Here is an 18628-nt window from a genome sequence, read left to right as displayed (position 1 = left end):
CTGATGTTCTCTTTTTTTCTGAAAACAGTTTGGCAGCTGTAAGTATGGAGAGTCACTGTGTGTGTGTGTGTGTGTGTGTGCGTGCGTGTGTGTGTGTGTGTGTTTTAGTAGTTGCTAAAATGGACCTCTGTATATTTATAGAGATCTTTGCAGACTAGTGGATGTGAGGGGAGGTGTGTCTGACTGACGTGATGTGTGTGTGTGTGTGTGTGTGTGTGTGTGTGTGTGTGTGTGTGTGTGTGTGTGTGTGCTTGAGGGGAAAGCTGTGCCTTTGAGCATGACAGTTGGCCGTGTCTTTGGGGGGGAAAAAGGGACGATTTTGAGTGAGAGGTAAAAGTAAAGTGGTTTAGCATTTCAGGTGGGTGTGTCTGAGCAAGAAGGGTGTGTCTTAAAGCATGACTGATGGGTGTGTCTTTGACTTAGCTGGAATAAGCAAGCAGAAAAAAAGAACATTGAATTATGTTGTCAAGGTAATGCAAATGTTCCCATTGAAACATGAAACCTCTTGTTCAAAAATATGGAATTAATGACTTTATTTGGTCTAAGAATGCTCTCTGATATGACTGTATAATCTGGGCTCTGACTCTGCTGCTATATGCAGCTGAGTCACAAGTGTGCAGGTGTGTGAGGACTATTATTAGCAGGGGTTGGGAGAAGGACGGAGTCAACGAACAGAGAGAAAGAGGCAGAGTGTGTGTGTTTGAAGGTTAGCAGTTCAACAGTGTTTTCTGTAAACTTCAGCATGCTGCTTCTAGTCTGGCTTGTTTTTGAGTGAGGGTTTGTGTTTGTGTTGGGACAGAACCCACACACACCTCTGTACGACTGACTGATGTACAAATTCAAGTTGTGAAGTTAAAATCAAGGCAATTGGAGCTTCCTGTCTCACCAATCTTTGTTCTCTTCATACAGATTTGTGCGTGTGTTTTTTTTTTTTGACTGAGGAGCGCCTCCCGGTGGCCAAACCATGCAGGTGCAGGATCTGATTTGGCAGTTCCGGATACCGGAATTGGGTGACTTCAGGCACTATGTGCGTAGTTTGCCCACCAACACGCTCATGGGCATGGGTGCTTTTGCCGCCATCACCACCTACTGGCTCGCCACCAGACCCCGAGCCCTGAAGCCCCCCTGCGATCTCACCATGCAGTCTGTGGAGGTGGAGGTACATTTCACATCATCATTACACCATCGTTACAGATGTTTCTCAAGAAACGTTCCGTTTACTACTAATTCTCCAAAATGTCCCTCTATCCTAATGACGAAAACTCGTCCAGAGATTTCAAAGCACTAGAATGGCCTGAACGTCAATTCATCACAATAATAGAAAGAGAAGGAGATGCGCTCGGCCTGCTTGGTTGTCATGGCAACAGCCTTGGCAACCACCGGTCTGAAATTAAAGCGAGATGATAAAAAAAAAAAAACCTCAGGATCCATCATCCATCTCTGTCTGTCCGTGTCTTCTCTCTGTTCATGTTGTGTTTTTCTCTCTACCTCTCTTTACTTCCTCTCTAATCTAATTGGTGTTTATAATTCGGACATGGTTGAGGAATGCTGACAAACCAAATCCGTGTTAGAACGGGATTAGAGACTCGAGTGGGAAGTGAACAAATGGGTCCTCATTCTTAACACGAATTTAATTTCACCTAAAGGTGCCAGGATAATGCTAAAACCTTGATGCATTCTCCTGCATTTCAGGTTGAGCCTTAAAGGCAGCTTGGGTGCTATATATTCCTGAAGATGCATCTTCTTATCTTTTAACCCTTAGTTTGCTGGAATGGGCGTTCAGCTAGTTGAATGCTCCAGTAATCTATATGCTTACTATTAGAGGTGGAGGTACACGCTGGAGAGAAGGGGAATGAAAGTCAGTAGGAGTAAGACAGAGTACATGTGTGTGAATGAGAGGGAGGACAGTGGAGGGGTGCAGTTACAGGGAGAAGAGGTGGAGAAGGTGCGGGAGTTCAGGTATCTGGGGACAAAGTGCAAAGTAATGGAGAGTGTGTTAGAGAAGTGAAGAAAAGAGTGCAGGCAGGGTGGAGTGGGTGGAGAAGAGTGATGGCAGGAGTGATTTGTGATGGAAGAGTATCTGTGAGAGTGAAATGGAAAGTTTATAGGACTGTGGTGAGACCTGAGATGTTGTCTGGTTTAGAGACAGTGGCATTGAGTAAAATACAGGAGGTGGAGCTGGAGGTAGCAGAGCTGAAGATGTTGAGATGTTCGTTGGGAGTGACGACGATGGACAGGATTAGAAATTAGTTTATTAGAGGGACAGCGCATGTAGGACGTTGTGGAGACAAGGTGAGGGAGGCGAGATTGAGATGGTTTAAACATGTGCAGAGGAGGAACATGGGGTATATCAGTAGGAGAATGCTGAGGATGGAGCCACCAGGAAGGAGGAGGTTTATGGATGTGGTGAGGGAAGACATGCAGTTAGTTGGTGTGAAAGAGGCAGATGTAGAGGACAGGGGGTATGGAGAAGAAGAAGAAAAATGTCTTATCAATACGACTTTGGGAATATTTTCCAGGACGAGGAATACGCTCGGCGCTCCATCCTCCTGGACAGCAACAGGTTGATGACTCACTTCTATGACGATGCCCGGACCATGTACGAGGTGTTTCTCCGTGGAATCAGGGTGTCCAGTAAGTGTCCAAAATAGACACCTCAGGTTTTATTTCTTTCTTTACCAAGCTGGTGTCTTGAATGTTATCTCCTGTTTTCTCACTACAGGAGCTGGTGTTTAACCTTAATGTCTGTTTGTCTTCCTCAGATAATGGTCCTTGTTTAGGATCGAGGAAACCTAAGCAGCCATACGAATGGCTCTCGTACCAAGAGGTAATGTGTCCCAGCTTCCTGCATGAGTGATTTAAGGAAATTATATTCTGCCATATCCGAACATCCTATAACAATTATATAGACCATATCAGACTATAGTTAGTGTCCAAATTCCTGTATCCAATCAGCCTTCTTCAACACTCACTCCAGTACAGAATTTGCTTTCTAACTCTAAGGCAATTTGATTGATGCCCATGTAATGTGTGTGTGTGTGTGTGTGTGTGTGTGTGTGTGTGTGTGTGTGTGTGTGTGTAAATAGGTTGCAGACCGAGCCGAGATGATTGGCTCAGCATTGCTCCACAGAGGTCACAGTAAAGCTGGAGACAAATGCATCGGTATCTTCTCCCAGAACAGACCCGAGGTACACACTGATATATACTTGTTCATTCTGGATTCCAAACTCAGCAAGTCGCCCCATCAGTCTCTCCCTGATGATGATGATGATGATGTGTTGCGATTTAAAATTGAAAGACAGAATGCTTTACTAGAATTCTGAATTCATCCGAGCTCAAGCTCCCTCCACCATGCTTCACCCAAAATCTCATAGGTTTTGGATCGTGAGCAAATTCTTTCCTTCTCTGCATTTTATCCGTTAGATCACTTTGGTAGAGGTTGCTCTCTTATTTATTTACTTCTCTCAATTTTTTTTTTTATTTTTTTTTTGGAAAGACTTCTTTGCAAACTGCATTCTGACCTTATGGTTCCTAATGCTGAGGAGTTATTTACATCTCATGGGATGAGCTTATGTATGCTCTCGATGTCTTTTCAAATGGTGCGTTGTTACACCAAGTCAAGTTCTTGGTACAAAAGTGATTTCTTTCATTTTAGGGAATTTTCTAAATGTTTGTGCAACGATTGCATTTTTTCTCCACTTTTTTTACTGTGGTTACAGTGGACTGTATCTGAGCTGGCCTGCTATACCTACTCACTGGTGGCTGTTCCACTGTATGACACACTGGGCACAGAGGCCATCAGCTACATTATAGACAAAGGTAATAACACACACACACACACACACACACACACACACATGAACATTTTATGTTGGTAGCAAACCAGCAGCCATGATTGTTTTCAACTTTATCTGTACTCAGAATAAAAACAAAATAAAAATAAAAAAACCATTGTATTAATTGGATAAAAAAGTTTAAAGTTTTTCATGTCTCCGTCGGCATTCATGATTTTTTTCTCTAGCCGAGATCTCGACGGTGATCTGTGATGTGGCGGACAGGGTCCACACGCTGCTGGAGTGTGTGTCCGGGCGAGAACACAGCGTCAGGACCATTGTACTGATAGAGGACAAGAACAGTGAGCTCACTTCACAAGCAGAAAAGGAGGGAGTCCAGATCATCAGTCTGAGGGATTTAGAGGTTAACACACACGCACACACACACACACACACACAGTGAGAAATTACCCCACTGTGGGACGAATAAAGGTATATATTACACGCATTCATAAACATGCATTAATAAAACCACATGCACATACTCCTGTGTGTGGTTCAGGATTCCTTTCACTGTCCAGAATGAGTCTTTAACTTTCCAACCTAAACAACCCCAAACCATTGAACTTCCACCTCCATGTTTCACTGTGGGGGTGAGGGGGTCTGATCACATCTTCTCTCCTCTTCTCCATCTTACACAAGTTCTTCTGTTAGACATACAATTGTCCCGTTTACTGTCCAATCATTGTGCTTTTGCCTTTTACCTAGTCACACACACACACACACACACACTTGCTGACCTGATTGTGTTTCTTTCAGGCTCTGGGCAAAGCCCATCACAGATGTCCTATGGTAAGCAGAACAAAATATTTTAGTTGATTACCATCCAGACTGGATTCAGCTGGTGTGATCTGATCAATTTTTTCTGTCTTTGTGGATGATCATTTTTGATCTGCTGTAGCCTCCTACACCTGAAGACCTCGCACTGATCTGCTTCACCAGTGGAACCACAGGCAAGTGTGTGTGTGTGTGTGTGTGTGTGTGTGTGTGTGTGTGTGTGTGTGTGTGTGTGTGTGAGAGAGTAAGAAATGGAGGGAGAGGGTATCTATATTGAATTGTTCTTGCCATCTAGTGCTGCCCTGTAAAGTTTTTGCTTCTTCAGGGAACCCCAAGGGCGCAATGCTCACACACAGCAACGTGATCTCCAACTGCGCTGCCTTCATCCGCATCACCCAGGTACAGATTTTAATTCAGAGGCACAACATGCACCAGGAATTCATTATCACAGATTATCGCTTGGAACCCGACGAATAAATCAGTAACGTGTGGGTGTTTTTCTGCACTCCATCTATTTAAACACCTTCTTCTTGGAAAGAACTCATAGATTCCTTCATTCTGTGTGAATTTGATTTGCATCAGTGTTTAGAACATTCTGGGAATGTACCATTTTATGTAGGATCAGGATTTTTTCTTTCTTTCTTAAAATAGTGCATTAACTCAGTGCAACCCTTTTATGTGAAGAAGATATGGGTTTGAGATTCACGCATCATTGCATTTTGTTTTTATTTCCATTTTTTCTTAATTTCTTTAGATCCATTAATTTATTTTATCTGATTTTCTTTTCTCCCCTGTGACAGGAAGTAGCGTTTAGTAATGTTTTACCACAGATTTTTTTTTTTTTTTTTTAATTACTGTTTATTTAATTGTTTATTAAAGATTGTCACACGGTACAATTTTTTTTAAATGTTTGTAGTCACATTTAATTTTCTAGCAGCTATAAATATTTGTAGCAGCCGAGGCAAAAAGTAAAAAGGTTTTTGTGTAATATTGTCTTTATGTTGGGTTTTCTTGCTTTCTGTCTTTTTTTTCTGTCTTACTTCCTCTTTCATTGTCCACCTACTTCCTTCCCTGGTGTGTGTGTGTGTGTGTGTGTGTGTGTGTGTGTGTGTGTGTGTGTGTGTGTGTGTGTAAGAGTAGGAAAAGCTAAGGATGAATCGTCACGACATTATCATCTCCTTCTTGCCTCTTGCTCACATGTTTGAGAGAGTGATGGAGGTACAGTGTGATTTACCCTGCATGTGTGTGTGTGTGTGTGTGTGTGTGTGTTTTCACAGATACACTGCATGCTCAACCACACCGATATCCACATATCTTACCTTCCCCTCGCTCACATGTTCGAGAGGGTGGTAGAGGTACGTATGCGGAACTGCGAGTATTTGTTAAGAAAGCTGTTGGAAAGCTCATGTGGACTGTAGACAAGAAAAATATAAATCTGGACCCTGAGTGTTAAAGTAACTAGTGACCTGAGGTATGGATCTGCCGTCTGGGAGGTTTTGTATTGATGACACGCTGCATCTACACTAATCTGGAAACATTTTAGACCAATAAACAGCATTTTTGTATAAAAACGTTCCGCGTCTACAACGTAGTTTTCAGTTATTTACGTCTCTGAGCAGAACGTAGGACTTCATTCCCACCTGGCGTTTATTCACTTTTTCCGGCTCTATGAAACTTTGCGCCAATGTCGAGGAAGGGTTCGGTCACATGACTAAAAACGCGTCTTTTTTTCGAAAGCGTCTGTTTTCACAGTCCACACGTTGACTAAAAACGCTGTCTCGGTGTGAACGGCGTTTTCAAACAAAAACATATACGTGTGTATATACAGCCACCAAAACCATACAGTATTGTTTAGAACGTCTGGTTACGAAAGTTTAATATAATGATTGTTAAAACTTTTTTGTAACGTGAAGGTAAAGCACTAAAATCTGCTCTCTATTGAAATATTTAACCTCCTACTAATCAAACTTCTGCTGTTTATACCAAAAAAACATCAAGGTTACACTTCATGTACTTGCGCAGTAACTAGCATCTGGCTAATATAGTTAAAAGGCTTAAATATGGCAAAATGTCACCACATGAAGATCAGAATCATGTGATGGTTCATTCTGGGGAAATGTATCAGATATAATATGAATGAATTTGCTTTTGATCGCTTTGCTCCTCAGTCGCTATAAAGACCAAATGTTTTTGTACATTGCGATTCTGGACTCGTGTACAGAGTGTGATCCTGGTGCACGGAGCCAAGATTGGTTACTTTCAGGGTGACATCCGTACGCTGATGGATGATCTGAAGACCCTCAAACCCACTGTGTTCCCCGTCGTACCCCGACTCCTCAATCGCATGTTTGATAAGGTGAGGACTTGCACATTTTACACTGTGTGTGTGTGTGTGGGTGTGTGTGTAAAAACAGCAGATCAAATAAGTATTGAACACTGTTTTCTCAGTAAATATATTTCTCAAGGTTTTATTGACATGAACTTTTTACCAGATGTTGGTCACAACCCCTGCAGTCCACACATACAAAAAAAATCAAACCATAGATGTCCATAAATGAAGTTCTGTGTAATAATGTGACGGAGAAAAGTATTAAACACATCTACTGAAATGTATTTAATACTTCGTACAAAAGCCTCAGTTGATCTCGACGGCTTCAAGACGCCTGGTGAGGTGAGGAGGTTCCTGGGGTGCAGGAACCAGCACCCAGTTAGCATCCAGTTAGGTGTTCAGCAGGGTTTATAGCAGGAGATCTTCCACATGGATCCTCCCAGAGTTGGCTTTGTGCTTCATGGCATTGACATGCTGGAACATGGTTTGGGTCTCCTAGTTTAAGTGAAGGGATTATTTCATGCTCCAGCATCTGAAGGGTGAAATGTAGTGTAAAGGAGTATTTCAGTATACATTTGGAAACTCTAGTAATTGCTTGTGATTTAATTTACTGTGCTGAAGGGTCATGTGAATTGGATGAAGTGTGATGGATAAAGATTTATTAAATTTTTTTTTTCAGATCTTCGGGCAGGCAAACACTCCACTTAAGCGCTGGCTGCTCGACTTCGCCACCAGGAGGAAAGAGTCGGAGTTGCGCAGTGGCGTGGTGAGGAAGGACAGCATGTGGGACAAACTCATCTTCAACAAAGTCCAGGTAGGACAACCTTCACTTCTGGGTCAAGAAAAGGGTGCAAAATAGCATTAAATGCAGTGCTCTAATTGGGGGGACCCGGGACACCCCTATAAGGCATTAGTGACCCACATGACAAATAAAAAGACTTGGGGGTCCCCAAGATTATTTTAGTAAAAAGAATATATGAATTACACAACAACTGGGGACCCCCATAAGACTTGACTCCATTTGAGCACTTATTAAATGCCCTCAAGAACAAATCAATGGTCAAGTTTTTCCTTCTGATTTCTTTACATGCCGAAGCCTTGTGGTGAATCTGTGGCCATTATGTTCCAGAAAGCAGAAGCAAGTTGATGAGTACATCACCAAGATTTGACCTAAACGAATATGTGATGTGAATGTCTCCATTGAGCAAAATGGTGGCAGAGAGAGGTCTCATAACCTATGTGTTCATTTAATTATTGATCAGTTCCTGACTAATGATTCGTAGCTGATTAGAGGTTGACCGAATAATCAGCACCGATATTTGATTGCTGGATCGATCTGCAAAAATCCTTACAGAAGGTTTCTCAGGCTTCCGTTCCGCTGTGAAAGCGACCTCTAGAGGCGAATCACTGACATCACATGCTGTTTGTTTTTACACGTGAGGCTGCACGCTGCATGGAGAGTGCTATATTATATTTATAATTTATTCATTGTATATATTTAATTCATATATTCCTATTTAATTCATTTAGCACATTTTCTTTATTGAGTAATGTTTGTTTTTTTTGTTTATAATAAAGTTCAGTACTTTTACATTGGAGTGTTATGTTTGTTTGTTTTTTGTTTATAATAAAGTTCAGTACTTTTACATTGGAGTGTTATGTTTGTTTGTTTTTTTGCCAGGATCGTACTTGCGTTTTTTTAAAATGGTTACAATCTAGCTATCGGTATTGGTAAAATCGTTTGGCCTCTATTGATGATCATTAAAAGCGTAATATTTTGCCTGGGAGTTTACTGCAGTCAGTACGAATTAAGTGTAAACAAATCAGAATGTTTCTAGATCATATTGGTGAAATAATAATGTTTAAAAATATCTATCTAAAGAAAATCTTCCATTTTATTTTAAATGAAATTGTGGCTCACTGGCATCAATTATATGTTTGACACATACACATGTATAGTTGATAAGTGTGTGTGTGTGTGTGTGTGTGTAGGTGAGTTTGGGTGGGCGTGTGAGGCTGATGATCACCGGTGCTGCTCCCGTATCCCCCACCGTGCTGACGTTCCTGCGGGCTGCACTCGGCTGCCAGGTCAAACATCACACCTACTTCATTTCGTCACGTGACCTTCTTTCTAGTCCCCGTTATTGTTAAGTGCGTAAACACGGTTTGTTTGTTCTGTGTGACAGTTTTATGAAGGTTACGGACAGACAGAATGCACTGCAGGATGCACCATGTCCCTGCCAGGAGACTGGACAGCAGGTAAAGTTACACACACACACACACACACACACACACACACACTTTGCAGAATGGATGCGTATACAAACATAAATCCGCTGTGTGTGTGTGTGTGTGTGTGTGTTTTAGGTCACGTGGGTCCTCCTTTACCCTGTAATTATGTTAAACTGATGGATGTGGAAGAGATGAGCTACTTTGCCGCTAATGGAGAGGGGGAGGTGAGTCATAGGCGCTTTTTGCACCTCCTAAACAATATCTACAAATAATCTCATTAGTCTCCCTGGATGTGTTTAGGTGTGCGTGAAAGGACCGAACGTGTTCCAGGGCTACCTGAAGGATCCGGAGAAGACCGCTGAGGCCATCGATAAGGACGGCTGGTTGCACACGGGCGATATTGGCAAATGGCTTCCGGTAAAATCATCTCTCGTCTCCAAACCTGCTTATTGTTTTATGGAGATTGTGAAACTGTAGAAAGGTCTCTTTAATCGTTACCGCTTCATGTCGTAGAACGGCACTCTGAAGATTGTAGACAGGAAGAAGCACATCTTTAAGATGGCGCAAGGAGAATATATTGCTCCCGAGAGGATCGAGAACATCTACATCCACAGCGACCCCGTGGCTCAGATCTTCGTTCATGGAGACAGTCTGCAGGTCCTACACACAGTCACAACTCTGTGAAGTTGGTAAAACATAGTTGTGTGTATGTACCTGCATGTGAGTAAATGATAATGTGGGTTGTGTGTGTGTGTGTGTGTGTGTGTGTGTGTGTGTGTGTAGGCATGTTTAGTCGGCATTGTGGTACCAGACCCTGACTTTCTTCCAGGATGGGCCAAGAAAAGAGGTGTTGTGGGTTCCTACCTCGAGCTGTGCAGGAGAAAGGTAACACATGCACATGCACTCACACACACACACACACACACACCTCAAGGCTTATTGATGCACGTGAGGAGCAAAGCCTGATCTGTCTGGTCAAATCCCAGAGTAGAACTTTTGTAGGACAAAATGCTGAAAAGGTTCATACTGGCATTGATATGAAGTAGTCCGAACACCCATCATTCTGAGGAACCAAAGAGTTCAAGGTGATGATTCAGCCTCCAAATTCCCCAGGTCTTAATCCAATCGAGTGTCTGTGGGACCTTCTGGAGCAACAAGTCCTATATGTGGAGGCTCCATCTCACAACTTACAAGATTTAAAGGATTTGCTGCTAAGATCTTGGTGCCAGATACCACACACTTTCACATGACATAGAAAGTCAGATGTTCTGGTGGCACTATACTATATGAGGCAGATGGTTTTGATGGTATGGCTGATCAGTGTATTCCTCTGATGGTTACTAAGTTCTTCTGATCAGTAACCATGAATGAAATTAATCTGAGTGAGAAATAAAAAGCATTAAGTTTCTGAAGTCTACAGCACAGAGGATTATTAACGCTTGTCTGGTTTGTGTGTGTTGACGTGAGACTTCCACTTTTCTGTTTTTGTCTGCACAGGAAGTGAAAAACGCCATATTAGAAGACCTTGTGCGGTTGGGGAAGGAGGGCGGTCTCAAGTCCTTTGAGCAGGTCAGCTGATGATGGTAGTTCGCTCTGTGGGAAGACAGACTTCCTCCATTTCTCTGTCATGAAACTCGAAGCAGATTCCGTCCTCTTCTGGTTTACAGCAGACACTGCAGTATATAGTTACATTTATATTGATTGTTTAGTTACAATGTTTTGACTTCAAACTCAAACTAATGCCCAAAATGTGATTCCTTAAATGTTCTTAAGCTGCAAACTTGGAATTATATAAAACTTTAGTCAGTACAGATATTATAGAACCATGTAATACAGGCAGAAGCTGCAGCCAATCAGACGAGAGAGTGTGTAAACCCCCCTTATTTGCTGATGTGTAGCTGCTTCCATCTAACGGTTAATACAAGGAGATGATCTCACATACACAACACACCATTTTATTTTAGTCTCTATAGATAGACGTAAAGAAGCCCATGAGGAAGCTATTCTATGAGATGTTTGGTGGTCTGCATATTTTCGACTGTAGTGTTACACAAAGAGCAAAACTGATCACGTTTTGTGTGTGTCCAGGTGAGAGACATCGTCCTCATCCCTGAGATGTTCTCGGTGCAGAACGGCCTCCTCACACCCACCCTGAAGGCCAAGAGAACCGAGCTGAGGAACCGATTTCAAGAGCAAATCAATCAGCTCTACTCCAAGATCAAGATGTAAGCTGAGACTGAGGGAGAAGAAGAAGACACGGGTGGAGAACTATGTAGAGATGAGCTCTCTGCAAAGTGCAGTTCTGATGATGTCCACTAGGTTATTTAATTTTATTCTTTTGCCTAAATGTGTTTAGGCATCTAATGTGATTTTATTTAATGCCTTCAGGCCAGTAAATGCCTTCCACAGGAACAGTTTTTGAAGAAAAAGCTGATTATCAAAGATGTTTCACCTCCAGTACAACACAACAAGTGTTTAAGGTTAACTTTTATCCAAACTGTTTCCTGAAATAGCCTTCATATTAATATTAATATTCAAATCAAATGGTCAAACTGCAAAGTAAAAAATTTACAGTTCATATACATCTGCTGCTGACCAGCAGGGTTTCCTTTCTTACATTTTTGAATATTGTTTTAAACTCATTGGTTGTTTTCCAGCTTCAGTACCTTCTCGGACGTTCTCACGTATCGGTTTCTCTGTGCCATGTGCATTCGTATGCCATTTATTTTCTGTTTAGTGCCAAAGATGTGGCATCGTACTAAATGCCAAGGTGACGGATTTGATTACATTATCGCCATCGTTTATAGCTTGATTTTATACGACACATTCTGTTTTTCCTTTTAAACGAGTCGTCATGCTGGTAAAGGAAAATGTTTGATGTTTGTAAGTCAGGGAGTTTTTTTTTTTTTCCTTCCTATGACATCATGCCCTTAGTGTTTATTCTAATTATTATTTCTGTTGTACCACAAAACATTTATTTAATAAATTAATGCAGCATAATTTTAATCCAATTGTAACTATATTTGATGTTGGCTGTGAAACTTGCCTATTCTCACTTCTGTTCTAGCAGCTGTAAACATCCTGAGCCTTAACAGAAACAAGAAGCAGCATGTTGTTTTACAGAGAAACCACAAAAATCATAAACTCTTGAAGACCCCTTGGATGGCTTTAATATGCTAATGCAGAACGCCAGGGGCTCGTTCTTTGTGCATGGCTAACTACGTTCGAGACGCATCCAAGATGATCTTATTGCGGTAATGATGGTCTTCCTAGTTTGGTTCTTTAAAACACAGATAAATATGTATACATTTACACATGATATTAGAATGCTGTGATTGGCTGGTACAATGGCTGATGCATTGTTATTGTTAGAAGTTTATGAATAATTTATATTCAGTAGATTTTATTTTATTTTAAAAAGAATTTATGTCACAGGACCCAAAGGACAGAACTAGGGAACATGTAATCAAAAAAATTTTCAGTTTAGGTCCTTTTTTTTTTTTTTTTTTAAACCTTCTTTACTATACTTTTTAATATGAGGGTCAAAAAAAAAAAACAAATGTAGTAAATGATTCCCTCAGGAAAAAAATTATCTTTTTCCAAAAGTGGAATCCAGCCTATCAGTTGGGAAAACTCTATTACTCTTGCAACTGGTCGCTCTGGTAAAAAGAAAAACAAAAAAAATGTCAGGACATGGCTGCGACAGGCTTCCCGTATCCAATTTACCTTATAGGCCTGTTGCTATGACGATGACTCCAGGATGAGCTTTGAAGTACCAAACTATCCCAGATCATGTCGAATCTTCAACAGTGAAATCCAGCTAATCAAGTAATCCATGTACCAGGACCAGACCCCTGGCGTACAGGTCCCTGTAAATGAGCCATTACTATGGAAACCTGTTAGAACAAGAGCTGAACTGCTGTCCAAGGTGCAGCTTTGGAAAAATTAATTCTCGGTAACCTCTAAAAGCTGAACTCGCTGTGGTATTTAAACCCCATTCAAAACAATGCGACGGATATCAAATTTTTTTTAACGCATTTTAAATTAAATATGTGAAGAATACTGTTCAAAAAAATGCACTTCAGTAATGTTGCACCCAAACCACTGCCACTCTTATGGACAAGATTCTGTACAGATATATTTATGATTCAAATCGATATATTTTGTGTATAATTGTTTGCAGTATCGAATTGTTTGTTTGTGTGGGTGAAAATAAACACATGCAGCCGAGTGAGTGGTTTTGTGTTTTTTGTAAATGCTTAAAAAAAAAAAAAAAGATCCCGAATACACTCTCGCTTTTCTATTTGCTCTCTCTCTCTCTCTCTCTCTCTCTCTCTCCTTTTCTATTTCATCCAAGTGCTAAAGAGCTAAAACTTCAAAAGCTGGATATGCTTCAAATCTGAAACGTGGTATAGTAGGCATTACCTCTATATATAGAATTATATAAATGCAGATTAATCGTATATATCTGTATTATCTGTATCCAGGCTGATCTTCTGTATATACAAAGAACATAGTTTACATACATAAGTGGTCTTCTCCTGAGGAACCAATAATCCTGTCCACTTCTTTCCAGACCTACCTGTTTCATCTCTTCTTTTTTTCCCCCCACTCTCCTGCCTTTTGCTCCATCTCTCTCTCTTTTTCTCTAGCTGGCCCATCATGATGCCCTACTTCTGAATGAAATTCTCTTTAATTGGACACCACTTGGTGCATCTGAGGAGATTTTTCCACCTGAAGCTCCATGCTCCGTTTTTCCTTTGTTTCTTGCCATTTCTGTCTTTCTCTCACTCTCAGTGCTGATGGGTGTTTCAGGGGCTTGCTGATGACCAAAGCAACCCTGAAATACAACAGTACGGTGGTAAGCAACGTCTTCCTGCACCATGGACGTCACCTTCTCGTTCGACCACAAGAACTGTCCATGGTGCCATGGTGGATCTGACCCTGATCGACCCCCACATGGACTGCGAAGACTTTTTTAGCAATGGAGAGTGGGAGATCCTGGATGGCAGTAAGGACGCAATCTGACACTAACTCCATCATGCTGAAGATCCCTTCTACTACATGCTCTTCCTGTGGCCCAGCCTGTCCTTTCTCCAAGGTGTTCTGTATCTTAATGGCCAAAGGCGAGAAGCTCTTGATGTCGACGTCTAGGCTTATCTTGCTCACTGTCCTCCTCTTGGATGAGTTTACCATGTCCTCATCCAGAGTGATCCTGATGATACCTGCTCTTTGTTAGCTTCTTCATGTCCAAACAGTACAGTTTTCTTTGTAATCACCACAGAGACGACAGACTGCGGTGCAGTACGTAGTGTGTTGTGGTTGATGATTGAAAGACCAGTCAGCATGTGCTTGTGTGTGTTTTAAGATGGTTCACAACTGAGCGGTCGTGGCTTAGGTGTTTGATTGGATCCGGATTGGACCACTTTGGATCTTCAACCACTCCATACAACCACAAAACTTTCTCAAAAACGATGGACAATCTGGTTTCCTGTACAATGTTCATACCAAAACATTACTGTGAGGCTCCTGAAGTAAATGTATTCATCAGCTCTTTCAATAACAACATGAAAAACATTTTCTTTTTTAGGTTCTTTGTGTCTCTCCAACTATATTGACATCATCTGCATTGAAAACTGTAAATCCATCTAAATATATGATTTTTTTTCTATGTTGAATGACATTAAAGACTTGAACACTGGGAATATGCATTGGCTGGTTATTGGGTTTGTTCCTCAGGAGAACCTTTGAAGGTTCAATGTAAATGATATTGTAAGTTCTAGAAGAGAAATCAATCTCTCTCTCTCTCTCTCTCTCTGTGAAATGAAGAACATTTACTACTACAACTCAGCACAGGTGTGTGATCCTTACCCTGACTTTCCCCAAAGCTCCGCCCTCCATTCACTTAACCACACCCACACTGCCACAATCTACACTACACACAAGATCTGAAAATCATACCTGGTGGTTATTTCCACTTTATCCTGAAGGAACACCAACGTTTGCACCTGACTTTTAAAAATTCTGCTTCATACTCAGGCTGCAGGTGTCACGTTTGTGTGCTACTTCAGTCTGAGATGATTCAATCATCAATCGATCAGTGTGTGCTGCACACTGTACATTCCTTCCTGCACCAAACTCCTTTACAAAAACCTTCATGAAGAGAACATCTGCCGCCATCTTGATCTTCATTTTTAGACTATTACCTGAAACATGAAATAAAAAACAGCTTGGACATCATGTGATATATTTATCGTCTGCATTCCAGACGGTCATCACAGCCAAGAGGTACTGCTTTATTAAACAGAAAAGCTGAATCCCAAACAAATACCTACCTACAACTGCTACGTCCTTTTTTAGGACCCAAGTCGAGCTTCAGGACACTCAGAGACAATGCACTTCTTTTAGAGCGAATTCTGCAGCTCACACAGAAATATGAAGCGGATGCTTAAAAGGCAGGTAACAGCAGCTGCTCTGTTCTCAGGCAGCACACAGGTGCAGCTCAATAACGTTAACACTTACAGCTTCCTGTGTTGTAGCTCAGTGGGTAAAGTGTCGGCCTTTCGATTGGAACGTCATGATGTCAAATCCCAGCACCACCAAACTGCTACTGTTGGACCCTTGAGACAGACCCTTAACCTTCATGAGCTCAGGTGTATAAATGATATAATCGTGATTGGATTTGTGTATTTAAGCAAACAAATGTGAGACGTCGAATGTATCATTATACACGTGAGCTGTTTTTCAAGACAAAACTCCAATAAGCAAAAGTTCACATCAGTCCTGTGATGGTGTAGTGGTTTGTGTCGTGGTCTCTGATGTGTGACATCTCTGGTTCAAATCCAGCCTTCAACTTTTTTTGTTCTATCTTGTGTAAGAACATAGGAGGAAGGAAAAAACTGTCTTTAACACCAGCCCTGTGATGGCGTAGTGGTTTGTGTCGTGGTCTCTGATCCCTTATGTCAACGGTTCAATTCTACCCTCTGAATTTAGATGATTATTATGTTAAGAGAAAAGGAAGGAGAAAGCAGCATTCAAACACTCAGCAAGAACGAGATCCTGTGGCTCAATTGGATGAGCTTCACCTCTGGATTGAGAGGTTGCTGGTTCGAACCCCGGCCAGGTCTCCAAGATATAAACACTGATGGTTGAAGGTTCCGGATGGCCAAAGGGAGGCCTGGTGGAAGGTATCGGAGTAACCTGGATCAGGGGGGCAATATCCGGGCAGCTGCCCCCCCCCGGGATCTGAGAAAATAAAACAAGGTGGTTATGGATCAGGAAAAAAAAACGTTCGACTTAGTTTTGCATATATAGAAATTTCAGCCTAAAACTAATCACCCACATTTCCTCTGAGGTTGTGAAGCACCATTTTCCTCAGTCTTCACACTTTCACCCAACCAGGCCATCTCACAGATGACCTCGCAACCCTCCAACCTGGGGATGAGACAGATTCGAACCAACAACCTCTGAGTCCAGAGGCAAGGCTTTAACCACTAAGCCATCAAGTCCCACACTAACACTCGGGTGGTGTAGAAACTTTGTCTTCGAATATGAAACCAAGACAAATAAAAAAATAAAAAATGAAATGTCTCCCTCTAGTGGACAATAAGTGGAGTTTCACCAAAATTTGAAAGAAATTAAAAAACAGGCAGCATGCACAACAAACACACATCACAAGTTTAAGTGCACAAATTCCTGCAAAGACACACCCATACTTACACACTGTCTAAATATCAACAAAGTGTGTTTATGAAATGTATGTGTGTGTGTGTGTGTGTGTGTGTGTGGTCCTGGTACAAGGTGGTGGTTTTCAGTGATATTTGGAAAATTAATTAAACAAACAAACACACACACACACACACACACAAACACACACAAGTAATAATGAGGTAGAGACGTGGACTTACCAAGTGCTGAAGTGGTGGAACAGGTGGATCTGCTCTGAGGAACAAGGGAGAATCTGGGAGATATTCAGTAAACAAAGATACCTGAGTTTCCCACCATATTTAGTTCTTCCTTAAACTGTTCCCACACAATTGTACAGAACGTCTTTGGATGCGCTAGAATAAACTTTACTCTTCACTTGAACTAGGAGACCCAAACCCTGTTCCAGCATGACGATGCCCCTGTGCACAAAGCAGCTCCATGAAGATCTGGTGTACATGGGTTGGAGTAGTTTGGGATTGTTGGAGTAGTTTGGGATGAATGTGAATGCTGACTGCACCCCAGGCCTCCTCACCTTCTCACCTCCATCACTACCTGACTTTACTAACACCCTTGTGGATGAACGAATCTCCACAAAATCTAGAGGAACATCTGCCCAGAAGAATCGAGCTTATTAGAAGAAGAAATGGGGACTACATGTGGAGCGGGATGTTTGTAACACACACACACACACACACACACACTGCCGGATCTCTCCGGTTGATTAATCATTAAAAATCATCATTAGATCACTGGATTACTGATGTAATCGATACTGTGATTATTGTGATTAATAGGAAAATATCCTGCTACCAACATGATTGTTTTCCCATAACAGCATATCAGAGTGTGTTTAATGAATCACAGCATCATTGTTACTCGTTTTTAAGTTGTTAAAAAGTCTTAACGAGGAAATAAAACATTTTCTTACCTGGTTTCATTCTTTTGCATCCTCTGTTAAAGCCCTGGGCAACGAGGAGTCGTTTTAGAAAGAGTCGGTTCAAAAAGGAATCGACTCGCAGATCCGAGCACTTTCTCGTAACTAAACAGTAGAAACGTTAAATATATTATAAACTGTATAAAACTTTTTATTTTATTTATTAACGTTTTTAATAAGAGGGACAGCATGTGTATCCTGTAAATACTGAAGTTTGTGAGTTTTAAGAGCTAAAACCCTGACTAGCAAACACATGCTAACTCAACACCACAAACGTCTTTTAATAAAACAACCTCAACTTAATATAAACAAATAAGTATCTTATATAAATATAAATATAAATAAATAACGACACAGAAAGTTTACAGGTTGACAGACTGGAAAACAAGAGTAATATAACTTTATAAAACCAGTTCTTACCACACACATTCACCAAACATTAATGAGTCGTTTATGAAAGAGTCGGTTCCTGGTGGCGTCTGCTTGTGTTAATAGAAAAGAGTCGACTCGCAGATCTACAGAGTCACTTTAGTGAACAGACAGTTATTACAGAAATATTCACTTTTTAATAATGTATTTATTTATTAAATGGAAAAGATCATCATGTACATCATGTGGTGTTCATTTATTCATTTAAGATTTAGATTAGCACAAATTTCATACAGTATATCCATAAATCTGTGGATACCTGCCCATCACTTCTATAAGAGCTTGTTGTGCATTGTGATGAGCTTCACCCCTGGGTTGCTGGTTCGAACCCCAGCAAGGTCTCCAGGATAAAATCACTAATGGTTGTATGGATGGTATCGGAGGAGT

The 18628-nt window shown here is 41.2% G+C and overlaps 1 protein-coding gene and 1 long non-coding RNA gene across 4 annotated transcripts; one reads left to right on the top strand and one right to left on the bottom strand.

The window, feature by feature from the left end:
* Positions 1 to 909: 909 nt before the first annotated feature.
* On the top strand, positions 910 to 13401 carry acsl1a (acyl-CoA synthetase long chain family member 1a). Of its 2 annotated transcripts, none has more exons than XM_046842464.1 (20): positions 910 to 1159; positions 2520 to 2634; positions 2763 to 2827; positions 3087 to 3188; positions 3720 to 3819; positions 4022 to 4197; positions 4593 to 4625; positions 4735 to 4786; positions 4936 to 5009; positions 5888 to 5965; positions 6832 to 6966; positions 7619 to 7753; positions 8932 to 9027; positions 9126 to 9198; positions 9307 to 9395; positions 9472 to 9588; positions 9685 to 9828; positions 9955 to 10056; positions 10669 to 10740; positions 11260 to 13401. In XM_046842464.1, the coding sequence occupies exons 1-20, from the start codon at positions 965 to 967 to the stop codon at positions 11398 to 11400; spliced, it is 2094 nt and encodes a 697-aa protein (XP_046698420.1). In that variant the 5' UTR covers positions 910 to 964; the 3' UTR covers positions 11401 to 13401. The 2 variants fall into 2 exon arrangements, with proteins under 2 accessions (XP_046698420.1, XP_046698421.1); XM_046842465.1 differs by lacking the exon at positions 5888 to 5965 and adding an exon at positions 5751 to 5828.
* A 3112-nt stretch (positions 13402 to 16513) lies between these two features.
* On the bottom strand, positions 16514 to 18340 carry LOC124381092. Of its 2 annotated transcripts, none has more exons than XR_006924789.1 (4): positions 18233 to 18340; positions 17807 to 17917; positions 17079 to 17112; positions 16514 to 16605 (listed from the first exon to the last, which is right to left on the bottom strand). It is a non-coding gene; the product is annotated as an uncharacterized LOC124381092 (long non-coding RNA). The 2 variants fall into 2 exon arrangements; XR_006924788.1 differs by having other exon boundaries at positions 16522 to 16605; positions 17079 to 17131.
* Positions 18341 to 18628: the final 288 nt, after the last annotated feature.

This window comes from Silurus meridionalis, chromosome 28, assembly GCF_014805685.1.
Source record: "Silurus meridionalis isolate SWU-2019-XX chromosome 28, ASM1480568v1, whole genome shotgun sequence".
Taxonomy (NCBI): domain Eukaryota; kingdom Metazoa; phylum Chordata; class Actinopteri; order Siluriformes; family Siluridae; genus Silurus; species Silurus meridionalis.
This window is presented reverse-complemented; position numbering and strand designations above follow the sequence as displayed.

Excerpts from the sequence above, each read along its gene's own strand:
- acsl1a (XM_046842464.1), top strand. The coding sequence starts at position 965 with ATGCAGGTGCAGGATCTGATTTGGCAGTTCCGGATACCGGAATTGGGT. Across the intron at positions 5,966-6,831 it reads TGTTCGAGAGGGTGGTAGAG|AGTGTGATCCTGGTGCACGG; the intron begins GTACGTATGCGG and ends ACTCGTGTACAG. Across the intron at positions 9,829-9,954 it reads TTCATGGAGACAGTCTGCAG|GCATGTTTAGTCGGCATTGT; the intron begins GTCCTACACACA and ends GTGTGTGTGTAG.